General features: G+C 39.3%; 1 protein-coding gene across 1 annotated transcript; it reads right to left on the bottom strand.

Annotated features, from left to right (window-relative positions):
* Positions 1 to 4,615: 4,615 nt before the first annotated feature.
* LOC137134350 (chondroitin proteoglycan 2-like) lies at positions 4,616 to 9,035 on the bottom strand. The gene is made up of 5 exons (XM_067519086.1): positions 8,979 to 9,035; positions 8,857 to 8,874; positions 8,584 to 8,615; positions 7,560 to 7,586; positions 4,616 to 7,419 (listed from the first exon to the last, which is right to left on the bottom strand). The coding sequence occupies exons 3-5, from the start codon at positions 8,606 to 8,608 to the stop codon at positions 5,489 to 5,491; spliced, it is 1,983 nt and encodes a 660-aa protein (XP_067375187.1). The 5' UTR covers positions 8,609 to 8,615; positions 8,857 to 8,874; positions 8,979 to 9,035; the 3' UTR covers positions 4,616 to 5,488.
* Between the last annotated feature and the right edge of the window lie 5,975 nt (positions 9,036 to 15,010).

The following is a 15,010-nucleotide window of genomic DNA, read 5'->3' as shown; positions in this document are numbered from 1 at the left end:
CAGGACTTCCTGTTTTCACCGCTCTCAATATTTCTAGTTCTACCTCCATAACTAACATCATTGCTGTCACCTGTGTGTTCCCTCTCCTATTTAAGCAGCCCTGTCTTCCTGCTACTTTGCAAGATTGTCTGACTGCATTGCATTGACATTGCGCATGCTGTTGACCTGACTTTGTGATACTAAACCTGATTTGACTCTTAGATTCTCCCTGTTTGCCTCTGAACCTATTGACTTTTCTTCTGCCCACCAGATCAGCCTCTGCTTCTTGTCATTTGGAAACTGCTTTCCACATCTCTAGACTTGGACTTGGTTTGGACCTCAGATAGATTTTTGGATCACCGGACTTGTTTTCCCTTCACCTGCCCCGGCACCGGACACCTCTCCTTGGACACGTCCTTTACCTTGCATCAGCGGGTTCTGCAGATTTCTCCTTCCTCACCTCCTCCACAGTAAGCCCTTACTCTAGTATGGATATACCCTCTGAGCCTGTCTGCCACTAACTTCCTTCTCCTGTATTCCCAGATCACCCTGTTGAGTGTTTCCGCCGTCCGAAGCCCATCCATACTTCCTGCACCAATTTCCTTAATAAATCCATATTTAACTAATTTTGAAGTCCTGCTTTTATGATTGGGTCCCACAATTTATTCAGTGTGCTTATGCTCACCCTTACACAGTGGCCTCTGTTGCTTTTCTTTGCAAATGTGACAATGTCAATGAAATGATAAGAGTGTCTTGTACCACTTCCTTGTTTTATGGACAATGTTGTAGTAGCTAATCAGGGCGGCTGTAATGTCCAATCCCCCTGAAAAGACAGAAAGTGACAAAAGATTCATTGTAGATAAATGCAGACAAACAAATAATCAACACTAATGATAAACATGCATACAAATAAAAGTGAATAAACATAATGCATACTTGTTGTACTCCTTCAGAACAGCTGGTACGGTTTTCCACTGACCCTTGGCTTACTTTACTTGCATCTGAACTGTGTCTCCTTCGTAGGCTTTCGGCTTTGTGGAGCACATTATTACCTCTCGTGTAGCCATCCAATTCCCCCTTGAACAAGTCCTAGGCAATAGTGGAGAGGGGAAAAACTCCCTTTAACGGAAGAAACCTCCAGTAGAACCAGGCTCAGGGTGGGCAGCCATCTGCCTTGACAGGTCGGGCTGAGTAGAAAATGAAGAGGGGGGGGGGAAAGGAAAAATCAACAACAAAACATCTGGCAGGTTGGTAGGACCAGTAGCTTTTGCCAGAGTTGGTTTCTGAGTGGGTGTGTCGCTGTGTGGGGAAAATCGATTGGAAACATGAACCGACTGGTGAACCTCAGGTCTGTTTAGCATTAGATCTCTTACGACCCGTCACCCAACCGGACTGGCTTCCCGGTCACTATGAGTACCTTGTGATGTCATTTGGTTTAACCAATGCTCCTGCTGTCTACCAAGGCCTGGTAATTGATGAACATTGAGATGTGATTTAAAAAATTGTTTTATATAACCTAGTGATATTCTGATTTTCTCTAAGAATAATGTTAAGCACATATGCTGTAGAACATTTGCTCCATTGTTTTTGGGGTTTGGCTTTTACCCTGTTGCATGTTTATGTGGATCTCAACAGATGGTGACAGTGGTGCAGTTACAACTGGACAGATGAAAGAAATAGCTTAGAAGAAAGCCTTGGTTAGTGTTATGGATGAAACCAAGTTAAGAGGTGCTTGTGCTTCCACACTTATTTGTAGCATCTTCTCTGCTAAACTAGTAACTGCTGTTTCACTTTGTTACATTAACAAAGAAAACTATAAACTCAGGCCTGGATTTACTTTATGTTGCTCTGCAGAACACATCTCTAAAACACTTTTAATACAAAAAAGCACTCCTACTGGTCTATTCTAGTGCATGAAATTTCTTAACACCACTGCAGATTGGAGAAAACAAAATAGGATTTTGGGTCAGGCAATTCTGCCCATCAGGCCACCTGACCTGCGCTTTCTAATCAGTGTGTGCGCACACTGGTTTCTCTGTTGTTTTATCCAACAATGCAGACAGTTTGGATGCAGTGAGGTTGGTGCACTTGTGCCAGTTCACTGTATCTACTGTCCTGATTGGATCCAGTTGCAGCATATCTCTGGAGACTACAGTGTACACCTTTAAATTGTGTTTTATACATGGACGGGCATGCATGATAAGTTTTAGAGCATCTGGGCAACTGTGGTGCAGGAAGGTAGAGCGGTTGTCCACCAACTTCAAAGTTGTTGCTTCAGTCCCCGGCTCCTCTGGTCACATGTTGAAGTGTCCTTGAGCAAGACACTGAACCCTAACTTAGTTGCTCCCGGTGAGTGTTGGCCAGCTGCATAGCAGCTCCCTCAGGGCTGGTATGTGTGTGATTTTGAGTTTGAATGGGTCAATGAGAAACTGTGTAAAGCGCTTTGAGTGCCAATAGGTAGAAAAATCCTATATAAGTGCAGACCATTTAGTTGAACATCTCGAAAAACAGGTATTTTTAGAGCTTTCACGTTTAACACAGATTTTTTTTAGTAAACGGCAGTTTTGAAGTTTTCGATGGTTAATCAGTAATTTATTGTTTCAGATAAATGATCTGTGCTTTGGAATTTTTTTTTCTTTAGATTTCAATGGATACAATAAGGTCTTGGTTTTGGTGAAGTTTCTCAGGTTAGCTAAGTGGTGGAATTGTTAGCTATGCTGTCTCACAGTTAGAAGATGCCTGGTGTGGATCTACCCCACCTCTCACCCAATGACAACTGGTTCCAGACCCCCCGTGACCCTGAACAATTTCAGTGGTTAAAGATGATGAATGTGTGAATAGTTTATTTGCCTCTCATATATGCACTTCTATTTGTTTGCTCACTGACAGGTGCTCTCTACTTTGAGAAGTGCTTTTCATGATTTTGTATAAAGGCACCAAGTGAAGAGAGGAGAGTAAACTAAAGACAGGTTTTATTTCAGAAAAACTCAAGAACCAACATTGCTCCTAAGGAAAACACAGCACACTGAACATTTATATTAAACACATAGAAAAACCATAAAACAAAATGAACACTATGAAAGAAGCGACTAGGGAAATACAATAAAAAAATAAATAAAAAATTAAAGCAACAGGCATACACAGTCCAGTTTCCAAAAAACAAAGTTTAGGTAAATTCTGAGCAAGGTGTATTGTCCCCAACAAAGACAAGGATCTGCCAGAGACATGTGGAGAGAGCTGGGTCTAAATGATTAAATGAAATGTAAATTTGTAAACAATAATGAGTAATGATGAATGGTAAAGCTGTTGGAAGAAACTGGGAAACAGGAAGTAGACAAAATGCTACAAAAGGACAGGAAGTGAAACTGAGGGATTGATCATGACGGTGCTAGGTAATACATATTTTTAATTAACTGTGGATTCTTGTAACTTTCATATTTGAACTTTTCTCTCCTTGTTATTAAGATGTTATTCACATAAATTCCTCACCTTGTCATTTACTGTCATTCACACTCTTGATGAAAAATGTAAATCTCAAAAGAGGGTATATATCAGTTATCATGTTACTTTGGACACAAACCAAGCAGCAATTTGTTACAGTTGCTGTGTCTCTTTTTGTTTTTTTTCTTCATTATTATTCCTAATTTTTAGTCTAGATAATTGAAATTGACATTCAGCAAAGAATCAGCATTGAATAAACCCCTCATTTGCAGAAATTCAGGTGTGAATCAGGCAGCAGTTTTAGGCTGATACATTTGTAGGCAATGGCACAGGCAGCAGTGTTGTGTTGAAGCCTATTTTTCCAACAATGTGCAGAGAGCAAACACACCAACATCACACTTCAGTTATCCTGTCATCAATTTAAGTCATAGAAATATATTTGCCAACAGGTGATCTGAGCTGCTAAACTGCAAAGAACTAGTGTACAAGTGGGGTAAAGTCAGGGGATATAGTCTTCTTGTAATTGGTTTTGGATATTGTGAATATTAAGTATACTTGTATTCAGCTACATTGTAGGGGAAACAACGAGGTGGTTTCTTGCCCTATGTCAGCAGGGACCAGCTCCAGGAGCCCAACACCATTAACAGGAGAAACACTTTATATACTAGATGGATTATTTAGTCTTGTTACTACTGCTAACCACTCGCAATTTAGAGTCAGCTATGAACCTAACATGCATGTCTTTGTACTGTGAGAGGAAACCGGAGTACCTGGAGTAAACCCACGAAAGCAGGGAGTAAAGATGCAAACTCCACACAGAAGGTCGCAGTTGGTCGAGGAGACACGATCCCATGACCGTTTTACTTGTGAGTTGGCCCACAAAAGACTAACCACTTCACCATCATGCACGTAAATACAGGCAACTAAGGACATAACCACCGATTCACAATACTATAATTTTATTCTGTTTCCCAAGTAAAAAGATGTGACTTTGACCCTGGTGTTTGTTTCTGTTGCAAAATAGTTCATGATATATATAGTAGGCACATATTTGTCAAAAGTTGTTTAGTGTCCTGAATTATTAATTTGAATGCATTAATTCACGTCTGTCTGGCTTTTCTTTTGGTGTCAGTTTGGCAGCTTGGTTCCTGATAAAATTAGTGGACACTGAACAAAAATGAACATAAACAGGAAATTTTTGATATATTATTTTATTATTGCTTCATCATTTGACACTTTAATTATTTGTGTTTTTATTTAGTAAATAGTATCAGTATTGATTAAAGTAAACCAAAACCAAAACCATCTTGTAAGACAAATCCAGTGATTAGAGAACATCAATGTAGTAAGTCAACAAAAAAAAAGAATTAAGTAAAGTATGTCAAAGTAAATAATGTTTGAAAACACATAAGCCCAAATAATTCAGATACAGCTACAATTAACACAACCCAAAAAGACATCAATTGTGTAAACAAAGTATAAGTTGCTTTCAAATGTATGTATAAATAGCAAACTAAAAGCATTTACTTTCTCCTTTTAATGTATTTATTCTTTCTAGTGTTTGCATTCAGTTGGATTACTAAGCAATTTTTAAACATAAGATTAAAACATGCACATTAAGATTGAAGAAATTGTAGGTTATCTCATTGTAATGAGATTAAAAAGGATTTTTGAGGATTGTTGTAAACTCTATTGCTCTTTACACAACATAGAATTCCAGATTTTGGACAGTTGCTTTGTTTTTGTTAACATGAGATATGATTTTGGTTGTTTAAGTTAGAATTTTGGTGGTGATAAGAGGCATGGTTATAGTAGTAAGAATACTTTTTGGTTGTCAACGTGGACATTATGGATTTGAGTTGCCTTAATGGTAGTGGTCATTGTGGTAGTGTGGATGTATCATAGTGCAAGTAAAATTCCTTTACCGGGACCCTCACCAGGTGAGCTATATTCAATTCAATTCAATTCAACTTTATTTATATAGCGCCAATTCACAACAAAGTCATGTCAGGGCACTTTACAGAATAAAGTCAAGATTATGTTATGCTAGTGAGTTTTATCTCCCCCATCAACACTTTCCCTTAGCTGTTGTGGTTTTGGTAGCTGTTGGGGTTTTGTCACTGGGAGCTGGGGTTGTTGGCCAGTCACACCTGTCAGTGCTTTCTCTGAAGATCAAACCTGCTGGGCAGTCTCTGAGGTAGGTCAGCCCATTGGAACAGGTGTAAAAAGTATACTGGTTCTTTGGGTTGGTGTAGTCCCCATCTCTCTTTCCTTTGCAGAACTCATCAATGGGTCCAGGTGTTGTGGTTTTGGTAGTTGTTTTGGGTGTTGTGAAACATGGGGTTGTGGGCCCGTCACAGCGGTCGAGGCATTGTCTGAAGATCAAACCTGCTGGGCAGTCTCTGACGTAGGTCAGCCCATTGGAACAGGTGATGTAAGAATTGGGGTTCCTTGGGTTGGTGTAGTCCCCATCACTCTTTCCTTTGCAGAACTGGTTAACGGGACCAGGAGTTGGGGGTTTGGTAGTTGTTGTGGTTGTTGTGAAACATGGGGTTGTGGGCCAGTCACAGCGGTCGAGGCATTCTCTGAAGATCAAACCTGCTGGGCAGTCTCTGATGTAGGTCAGCCCATTGGAACAGGTGTAAAAAGTATACTGGTTCTTTGGGTTGGTGTAGTCCCCATCTCTCTTTCCTTTACAGAACTGATCAGTGGTTCCAGCACATGCGGTTGTAGTAGCTGTTGAGGGTGTGCCACTGGGAACTGCAGCTGTTGGCCAGTCACACCTGTCAGTGCTTTCTCTGAAGATCAAACCTGCTGGGCAGTCTCTGAGGAAGGTCCGCCCATTGGAACAGGTGTAAAAAGTATACTGGTTCTTTGGGTTGGTGTAGTCCCCATCTCTCTTTCCTTGACAGAACTGGTCAATGGTTCCAGCAGATGCGGTTGTAGTAGCTGTTGGGTTTGTGCCACTGGGAACTGCGGCTGTTGGCCAGTCACAGATGTCGAGGCTTTCATTGAAGATCAAACCTGCTGGGCAGTCTCTGAGGTAGGTCAGTCCATTGGAACAGGTGTAAAATGTATACTGGTTGTTTGGGTTGGTGTAGTCGCCATCTCCCTTTCCTTTACAGAAATGATCAATGGTTCCAGCACATGCGGTTGTACTAGCTGTTGAGGGTGTGCCACTGGGAACTGCAGGTGTTGGCCAGTCACACCTGTCAGTGCTTTCTCTGAAGATCAAACCTGCTGGGCAGTCTCTGAGGTAGGTCAGCCCATTGGAACAGGTGTAAAAAGTATACTGGTTCTTTGGGTTGGTGTAGTCCCCATCTCTCTTTCCTTTGCAGAACTCATCAATGGGTCCAGGTGTTGTGGTTTTGGTAGTTGTTTTGGGTGTTGTGAAACATGGGGTGGTGGGCCCGTCACAGCGGTCGAGGCATTCTCTGAAGATCAAACCTGCTGGGCAATCTCTGAGGTAGGTCAGCCCATTGGAACAGGTGTAAAATGTATACTGGTTGTTTGGGTTGGTGTAGTCGCCATCTCCCTTTCCTTTACAGAAATGATCAATGGTTCCAGCACATGCGGTTGTAGTAGCTGTTGAGGGTGTGCCACTGGGAACTGCAGGTGTTGGCCAGTCACACCTGTCAGTGCTTTCTCTGAAGATCAAACCTGCTGGGCAGTCTCTGAGGTAGGTCAGCCCATTGGAACAGGTGTAAAAAGTATACTGGTTCTTTGGGTTGGTGTAGTCCCCATCTCTCTTTCCTTTGCAGAACTGGTCAACGGGACCAGGAGTTGTGGTTTTGGTAGTTGTTTTGAGTGTGGAAGTGAAAGATGTGGTTGTGGGCCAGTCACAGATGTCAAGACTTTCTCTGAAGATCAAACCTGCCTGGCAGTATCTGACGTAGGTCAGCCCATTGGAGCAGGTGATATAAGAGTTGGGGTCATTTGGGTTGGCGTAGTCCCCATTTTTCTTTCCATTACAGAACTGATCAATGGGTGTAGCTGAAGCTGAAAGATAAAAAATTTTTCAGTCACTTTCATTTGCTTTTGAATTTACTCAGATTCTGTATACCAATCATTGCTGACTGTAAGACATTATTTATAGTTCATTGTTAATTATGATTATGAAAAGTGTGTTAGAAACTTACCCAGGACAGCGATGATCAAACAGAGACCTTCAAAGTCAGACAGACTTGGTGAGTATTACATTGAAAACAAACTACAACAATAAACAAATTTAAACCATTTTGGAGTTAAATATAATTAACCTCAGATAAATTCAGCAGCAGCGCTGAGTCCGTTCAGAAACAATGTCCAGTTTATAAACTGGAATTTGTTTCTATTTAAACAACTGTATTATATATTTCTCAAAATATGACACTGTTTTAAGGAATTGTTGTATTCACTGACATCTTTAGTTAGAACAAACTTAAATACAGCAAGTTTTACCCTGGACCACACACCCCTTTCAGTGCTGCAACAATTTGCCAGCTTCTGACCAACTGTTTGTTTTAACTTGTCTTGGTTTGACTGAAATTACCTTCAAAACAAAAATGATTGTTCTCCTCACTGTTTCATGTCAACAGTCTGTTTTTATCCCATTGTTTCCTTAGTAATTGATACGGTTTATAGTATTGAAGAGCCAATTGCCGACTAAAACGTTTCCATTCTATCACATTGTCATCATCTTTGTGTGAATAAAGAGTAGTTTGTTGACTGTGGTGAATTTAGTGATCACATCAAAAGCAGAGCTCATCCTTGAAAGCAGTGTTGCCACACATTTACTGTACATATGGCCAAGTGTCTCCTGTCTAGTCCAATGAACTTTACCTGGGGTAGCCAACACCATAAAAACACTTGACTGTTTAAAACTGTTAAACAGGTTTATTGGCCAAAAACTCGTCAGTTTTACTCAAACGTCTTAGTTTGTCCATTATCCTTCACTTTACATTTTTAAGGCAATCGGTTTTCTTAATTTTCAGCTTGTCCAGGTTAATACAGAATAAAAATCTATTTATCTTTACTGTGTTAGGATGGGGACAGAAATCTCAGACATGAAAGACAAATTATGTACAACTGAGACCACTAGAGATACCTGCGATGAGAACAGTTTTGTGGGTTTACATGAACCAACCCTTTTTAGAAAGCATGTACTCGAGCAGTGTGTCTTACCTGCAGTCAGAATTAGCCTGCACATGTTTTTACTATGTGGGGAAAATGGAAAGAAAAACATATGAACAATCAAAAGGGAAATTGATGTTTATCAATTCATTGATGGTGCCAAGCAACAAATCTGCTTTAAGTCTGACAAAGTTCACAACATGGTTCTATAACATATTACACCACATTAAACATCGCACTAATCATTCTCATTAAATCAGATGCGACACAATAAACAAATAAATAAAAGACTAATTGAAATAAAGAAAAAAACCTGTACAGTACCTGTTGGTTCAACCAGACCTAAAAGATGGTAAAAAGGGTTTGACAGTTAGATTAGGTACAGCAGTGTACAGCAAAACAAGTATAATGTCTGTGAGGATGAAATGAAAAAATCAGATACTTACACAGATAAAGGTGAAAGAAGCAAATATTGTCTCTCAGCTGCAACTGATGGATGACTGACAGAATGTCTGGTGTTTATATTGGTGCAGCTGAAAGGGTGCAGTTCTGGGTGGGGACAATTGGACAATTTTGGAATGTCCAAAGAAAATACACGTGGATGGAAACAGGGAAGTAATTTCACGCCAACAAGTGTTGTTGGCCATGAAATGAAATTGTTGAAATATTTGTGGCTTTTTCACTCTTACAGAGTATTGTTAACCTCCCTTTTTATGGCACCACCAGAAAAAATTCTTACTACTCACATACCTACACGTTTAGAACTGGACAGTTGAAAGAAATACCTTAGAAGAGATGAAACCAACTTATCAGGTGCTTGTGCTTCCACACTTCTTTGGAGCATCTTCTCTGCTGAATTAGTAAATACTTTTTAACTGTGAAAGTGACACTTTTGGACCAGATGTACACTAATCTACGCTAAAGAGGCCTACAGCTCAACTGCTAGACTTATTTTAGGAATGTGAGACTACAACCAGGTACATCTCCCTCCACTGGTTCAAAGGTTGCTTGCCACCATCAGAACAGTGATAAGGTGACCTAATGGTGCCAATGATGCCGTTCAGGAATGCTTTCTGACTGATTGTACTCTTCAGTCTACATGACAGGACTTTGATGGCCTGGCACACTGCATCACAGAGTACATGAAATTCTGTGTGTGACAACCACTTATCCCTAACAAATATTTGCTGCTTAACTCACATTATATCAACTTAGTCACTGAGGACGTCCAAGCCACCATGAATGACTGAAGGTGTTCAGGTGAGGTAAGATGTAAGAGACAAATGGGGTCCAAAAACAGCTTTCTTTATTGACTGGAGAGGCTTGTCGGAAAAAACTGGAACAGACTTTAAATCTGTCGGCCGATGGTGCAGTGTAACCCGCCTCTTCCCCAATGACAGCTGGCCTCCTACATACTGTATGCGCTTCCATTTGTTTGCTCACTCACAACTGCTCTCTTTTTTGAGAAGTGCTGCTCCCCCATTTGCCTAGTATACTTGGCCCGTAGAGCACTTTTTAAAAGTTTCCTTATATGACAATTATAGCAGATGAAATTCTGAAAATCGTATGTTTGACTTCTATGTCTTTTGTTTTGTGTTTAAATAAAAAAAAACAAAAAAAATTCATCATTGTGGCTGCTGGCTGACAGCCCTTGAAATATGTGGAAATAGAACCCCACTTGAAATAGCACCCAAGGTGTGTGTGTGTGTGTGTGTGTGTGTGTGTATATATATATATATATAGACATACAAACTCTTATAAAAACAGTTACAATTATGGAACCATCACTGTTAGGCTGCACTGAGGAACAAAAACAAAAACTTATATGTTATTATTATCTTGATTATTATCGGTTAGAAAATTAATAGACATGCTTAACAATTTGTAAAACCATAATATCTCAATATTTTTTGAGCATTCAAACTATTTATTTAGGGAACATCAGCTTTTAGAAGAAACCAAGTTATGAGGATAAAGGTTCTTCTCCCCATTCTTCCACGCTTTATTGGAGCTGTAGTGTTTCCTTGCCTGTTTTACAATTTAGTTCTTAAGAACATGGACAATAAACTAAATTACTTTGTTCAGTGTTAACAACATCGCTTACATAAAAAGTGATTATTGTAGGATTGCATGAATTATAGGAAGCCATACTTAATAAACTGCCATTTGGGTGTATACAAATAACTATGAAAATCCACTATGATTCACACTGTCAGATATTTCTCACAAATTCATGTGTGTAACAGGTTGACCAGGAAAACAATTATAATGACTCAGCTTTACTATTTTCAAAGATCAACTCTCTTCCTCATACATTTACAATAAACAGAAAATTAAAGAAACTAATGTTCAAGTTCAACAAATGTACTATTGTTTAAGAGGAGGAAATCTGTTTAACTGTGCATAGTTTGAATGAGGTACCTGCATTTAGGTTTTAATTAGCTTTTGGACATTATTAATTCAATTTATTAATTCAGGTCAATTCAGCTTTATATAGCATTACTTTTAAATCATATAAAAAATTCAGTAACATTAAACCATCTATGCGTAAACAAGGTCCCCACATCACTTTCCCGTAGATAATTCAGGGAGTTGGTGGTCTACCAAAATTAGATTCTCCTTAAAAATTTTCAGTAAATGTTCATTTACATCTTTGACTTTAACAAAAATAGCTCTTAATTCAAAAAAGTTGGGACGATGTGTAAAAAGTAAATACAAACAGAATACAATGAATTGCAAATCTCATTAACCCATATGTTACTAACAATAGCACATAAACATCAGATCAATGTTGAAACTGAGGGATTTTACCATTTCATGGAAAAACTCATTTTGAATTTGATGGCACCAACACATCTTTAGTATGTGTACAAATTCGTAAATTAGTACTTCTGTAAATAATAAATTCACATGCAAATAATTATTGTATAATGTTCATAGCCATTAGTTGTTTCTGTCTTGCTGTTCATCACCTGTGGTTTAACAGCAAAAAGCAGATCAGACTGATCAGTAACTAAGATTACTAAAATCACTATGTGTGATTTAGGACATACCCTTGTTGGGAAATAAATGAAACCATTCTTTTTTAAATAAAACACTGTTGACGTGACCTCTCGATATTCTCATTAGGTTATAATCTGTCATTACTAGTGATACACTTATGTGTCTGTTTATTGGTAAATGCATGTGAAGTCATGGCAACTAAATTCATTAGTTTGTACTCTATATTCCAGACAACTAGCAACACCAGATGTACAGCTATGACAAAGAACAGCCTCACCATTGATAGTAACCACCTGTGCATATTATTAGTATGAATTTTTCTAAGAACAGATGTAATAGAACATTGACATTGGTCTGAGTAACCTTAAATTCAACAAAAATTTAGATCTGTGATTTGTCCATTTAATTGACCCTTTGTCTGCCAAAGGGACAAAGATCTCCAGTGTTCAGTAACCAATTAAAGTATATTTGGAAGGAGAAACCAATGTAGTTTTTGATTTCATTCTTCTTCTTTCATTACTTAATGTTCTACAATTTTCTACATACAACCCTTCTCGTTTCCATTTAAGACTCTCCAGTGGCACATCTTATCTCACTATTCACAGATAAAGTGAGAATGCCAACCATTCTGCTAAGACTTTTACAGACAGGGTAGGGTACTTCTTTCATAGGAAAAAAAGAAGAGACTCGACTTACTCTTTAGTAAATATTGTGGACTGTTAAAAACAGGTGCCCTCTTTTACTCATCTTCTCTAGCTTTGAAGTCTCTTAAAATTCTAACATCTTCACCAAGCTCAGTCTATGTAATACAAATGATTTGGTCTGGATTAAGGAGAGAAATTAGAGGAAGATGGTGTTTAACACCTCTAGTGACAACTACCTTGTGATGCTATTCGGGTTGACCAATGCTCCAGCTGTCTTCCAAGTCACAATGACCTGTGACTTATAATGGAAAGATTTGTTTTCATGCACCTTGATAAGAACAATGATGAGCACATCCAGCATCTGAGAGCTGTATATTGACTTTTTGTGAAGGCAAAGAAGAAGAAGATAAGCACTCAGAGCAAGAAGGCTTGAAACAGCTCTCTCAACCTCTGTCATCACTGCAGGTCCAAAGCTATTTATTGTGTTAGGTCAACTGGTTCCTTAAGTCTTTGACAGAAGGATCATAACTCTGCCTCAGCAGTAAACTAAGGCTAATCACTTGCTCTCCCTGGTGTATAAATACAGCATTGTAATAGGCTTGTACATCATTTGCAGTACTAGCAGGGACCTGTTATTGACTGGTTATGGCCCTGTCACAGACCTTTAAAGTTATGAAAGGGATTGTAGCACATTTTTTGCAAATGTTCATGATTTACAGAAATATATATTTGGATAATTTGATTAACGCAGGGATCATTTGTCTGTTTTTTGTTTGTTTTCCTTTAGCATATTTAGGTTCTTCCTGCTATCACTTTCATTGCTTTCTCACATTGTGACCTTGACCTCAAAGTGTGTCATAATGTTTTGCACGTTTGAATTACCAGGAAAACGCAGAAAAGGTGCAGCAAAGGAGGAAATGAAGGAAAACCTCTAAAGAATTAAGGGCCTTAATCTCACTGGGTGTGAAATGTTTTATTCAAGATCTCTTCATGTGATTTCCTTGTTATTATCAGACACTGTTGATACATAGTCATGACAGATAATTGGCAGCACCAACTGTATCACTATGACAATAAATACAACGTTGCCATTGATTGTCATGAACCTTGGTACTTAAGTAGTTTACTGGTGTTACTTAGCCTCTAATGTTAAATGACAGATTTAAAGACCCATGATCCAAAAACCCACTCGTAGTGGATATCAAAACAATAACTGCACAAAGTTCAAACTTTGTAGATTTGTTTATAAGCCCTATTGCATGAACTTTGCCATTCTTAAAATTAAAATGTTGGGATATGATAAAGATGTAGTGTCTCTCTATACCAAGTTACCTCAACAAGCTGGTTTGAAAACCCAGAGTATTTTCTTAAATACATAGGTAATAAAGTAAGAGTCCAAAGTAAGAGGGAGGACAGGTGCAATTTTGCTGGTATTGTATATTTTGCATGCTAAAACATATTTTTTTGGTGAGTGTGAGGCAATTGCTGAAAGCTTGGATGTTCATAATAAAAAAATACCAAGGCAGTGGTAGTGAAAGTGACAGAGCTGAGACTTTTGGAGGCTCACGGAATTGGAAGCACGGCTCCGCACCATGGAAAACAACTCCGCTAGTCAGCCCCCGGTAGCTGGTGCGGGCCGACCTAGCGTAGCCCCTGCTAGCTGTCCCCCGGCAGTTCCCGAGCAGCCGGGAAGCCAGTCCGGCTGGGTGACGTTTCGTAAGAGATCTAATGCTAAACAGACGCCCGAGGTTCACCACCAGTCGGTTCATGTTTCTAATCGATTTTCCCCACTCAGCGAAACACCCGCTGAGAAACCAACTCTGTTAATTGGCAGCTCCATAGTCAGAAACGTGAAGTTAGAGACTCCAGCGGCCGTAGTCAAATGTCTTCCTGGGGCCAGAGCGGGCGACGTTGAATCATATTTGAAACTCCTGGCTAAGGATAAACGTAAATACAGTAATATTATTATTCACGTGGGAGTTAATGACGCCCGATTACGTAAATCGGAGGTCACTAAAATGAATGTTGAATCGGTGTGTAACTTTGCAAAAACAATGTCGGACTCCGTAATTTTCTCTGGTCCCCTGCCAAATCTGACCAGTGACGACATGTACACCCGCATGTCGTCATTCAACCGCTGGCTGTCTAGGTGGTGTCCAGCAAACGATGTGGGCTACATAGACAATTGGAAACGTTTTTGGGGAAAACCTAGGCTGATTAGGAGAGATGGCATCCATCCTACTTTAGATGGTGCAGCTTTCTTATCCAGAAATATGGCTGGTTTTATTAGACAACCAAAAGTATGACAATCCAGAGTTGAGCCTAGGATGCAGAGATCCTGTCCTACACGCCTCTCTGCAGTATCCTTACAACCGTCACCCCCCCACAACTCCCACATACCTATAGAGACTGTGTCTGTTCCCCGACCTAAATTACATAAAGTAAATATGACAACAAGAGGAGTTAATCATAATAACCTAATAAAAGTTAAGACTACTCCTCTTACAGAACAAAACCCCAAAACTATTAAATGTGGATTATTAAATATCAGATCTCTCTCTTCTAAATCTCTGTTAGTAAATGACTTAATAAGTGATCATCAATTCGATTTATTTTGTCTCACTGAAACTTGGTTGCAGCAGGAAGAATATGTCAGTTTAAATGAGTCAACCCCCCCAAGTCATATTAATTATCATGTTCCTAGAAGCACAGGCCGAGGTGGAGGAGTTGCAGCAATCTTCCATTGTAGCTTATCAATAAACCCTAGACCTAAACATAGTTATAACTCATTTGAGAGCCTTACTCTTAGCCTTTCACACCCAAACTGGAAA

This window comes from Channa argus, chromosome 10 (assembly GCF_033026475.1).
Source record: "Channa argus isolate prfri chromosome 10, Channa argus male v1.0, whole genome shotgun sequence".
Lineage (NCBI taxonomy): Eukaryota > Metazoa > Chordata > Actinopteri > Anabantiformes > Channidae > Channa > Channa argus.
Note: the sequence above shows the minus strand (reverse complement) of the source record. Positions and strands in the feature narration are given on the sequence as shown.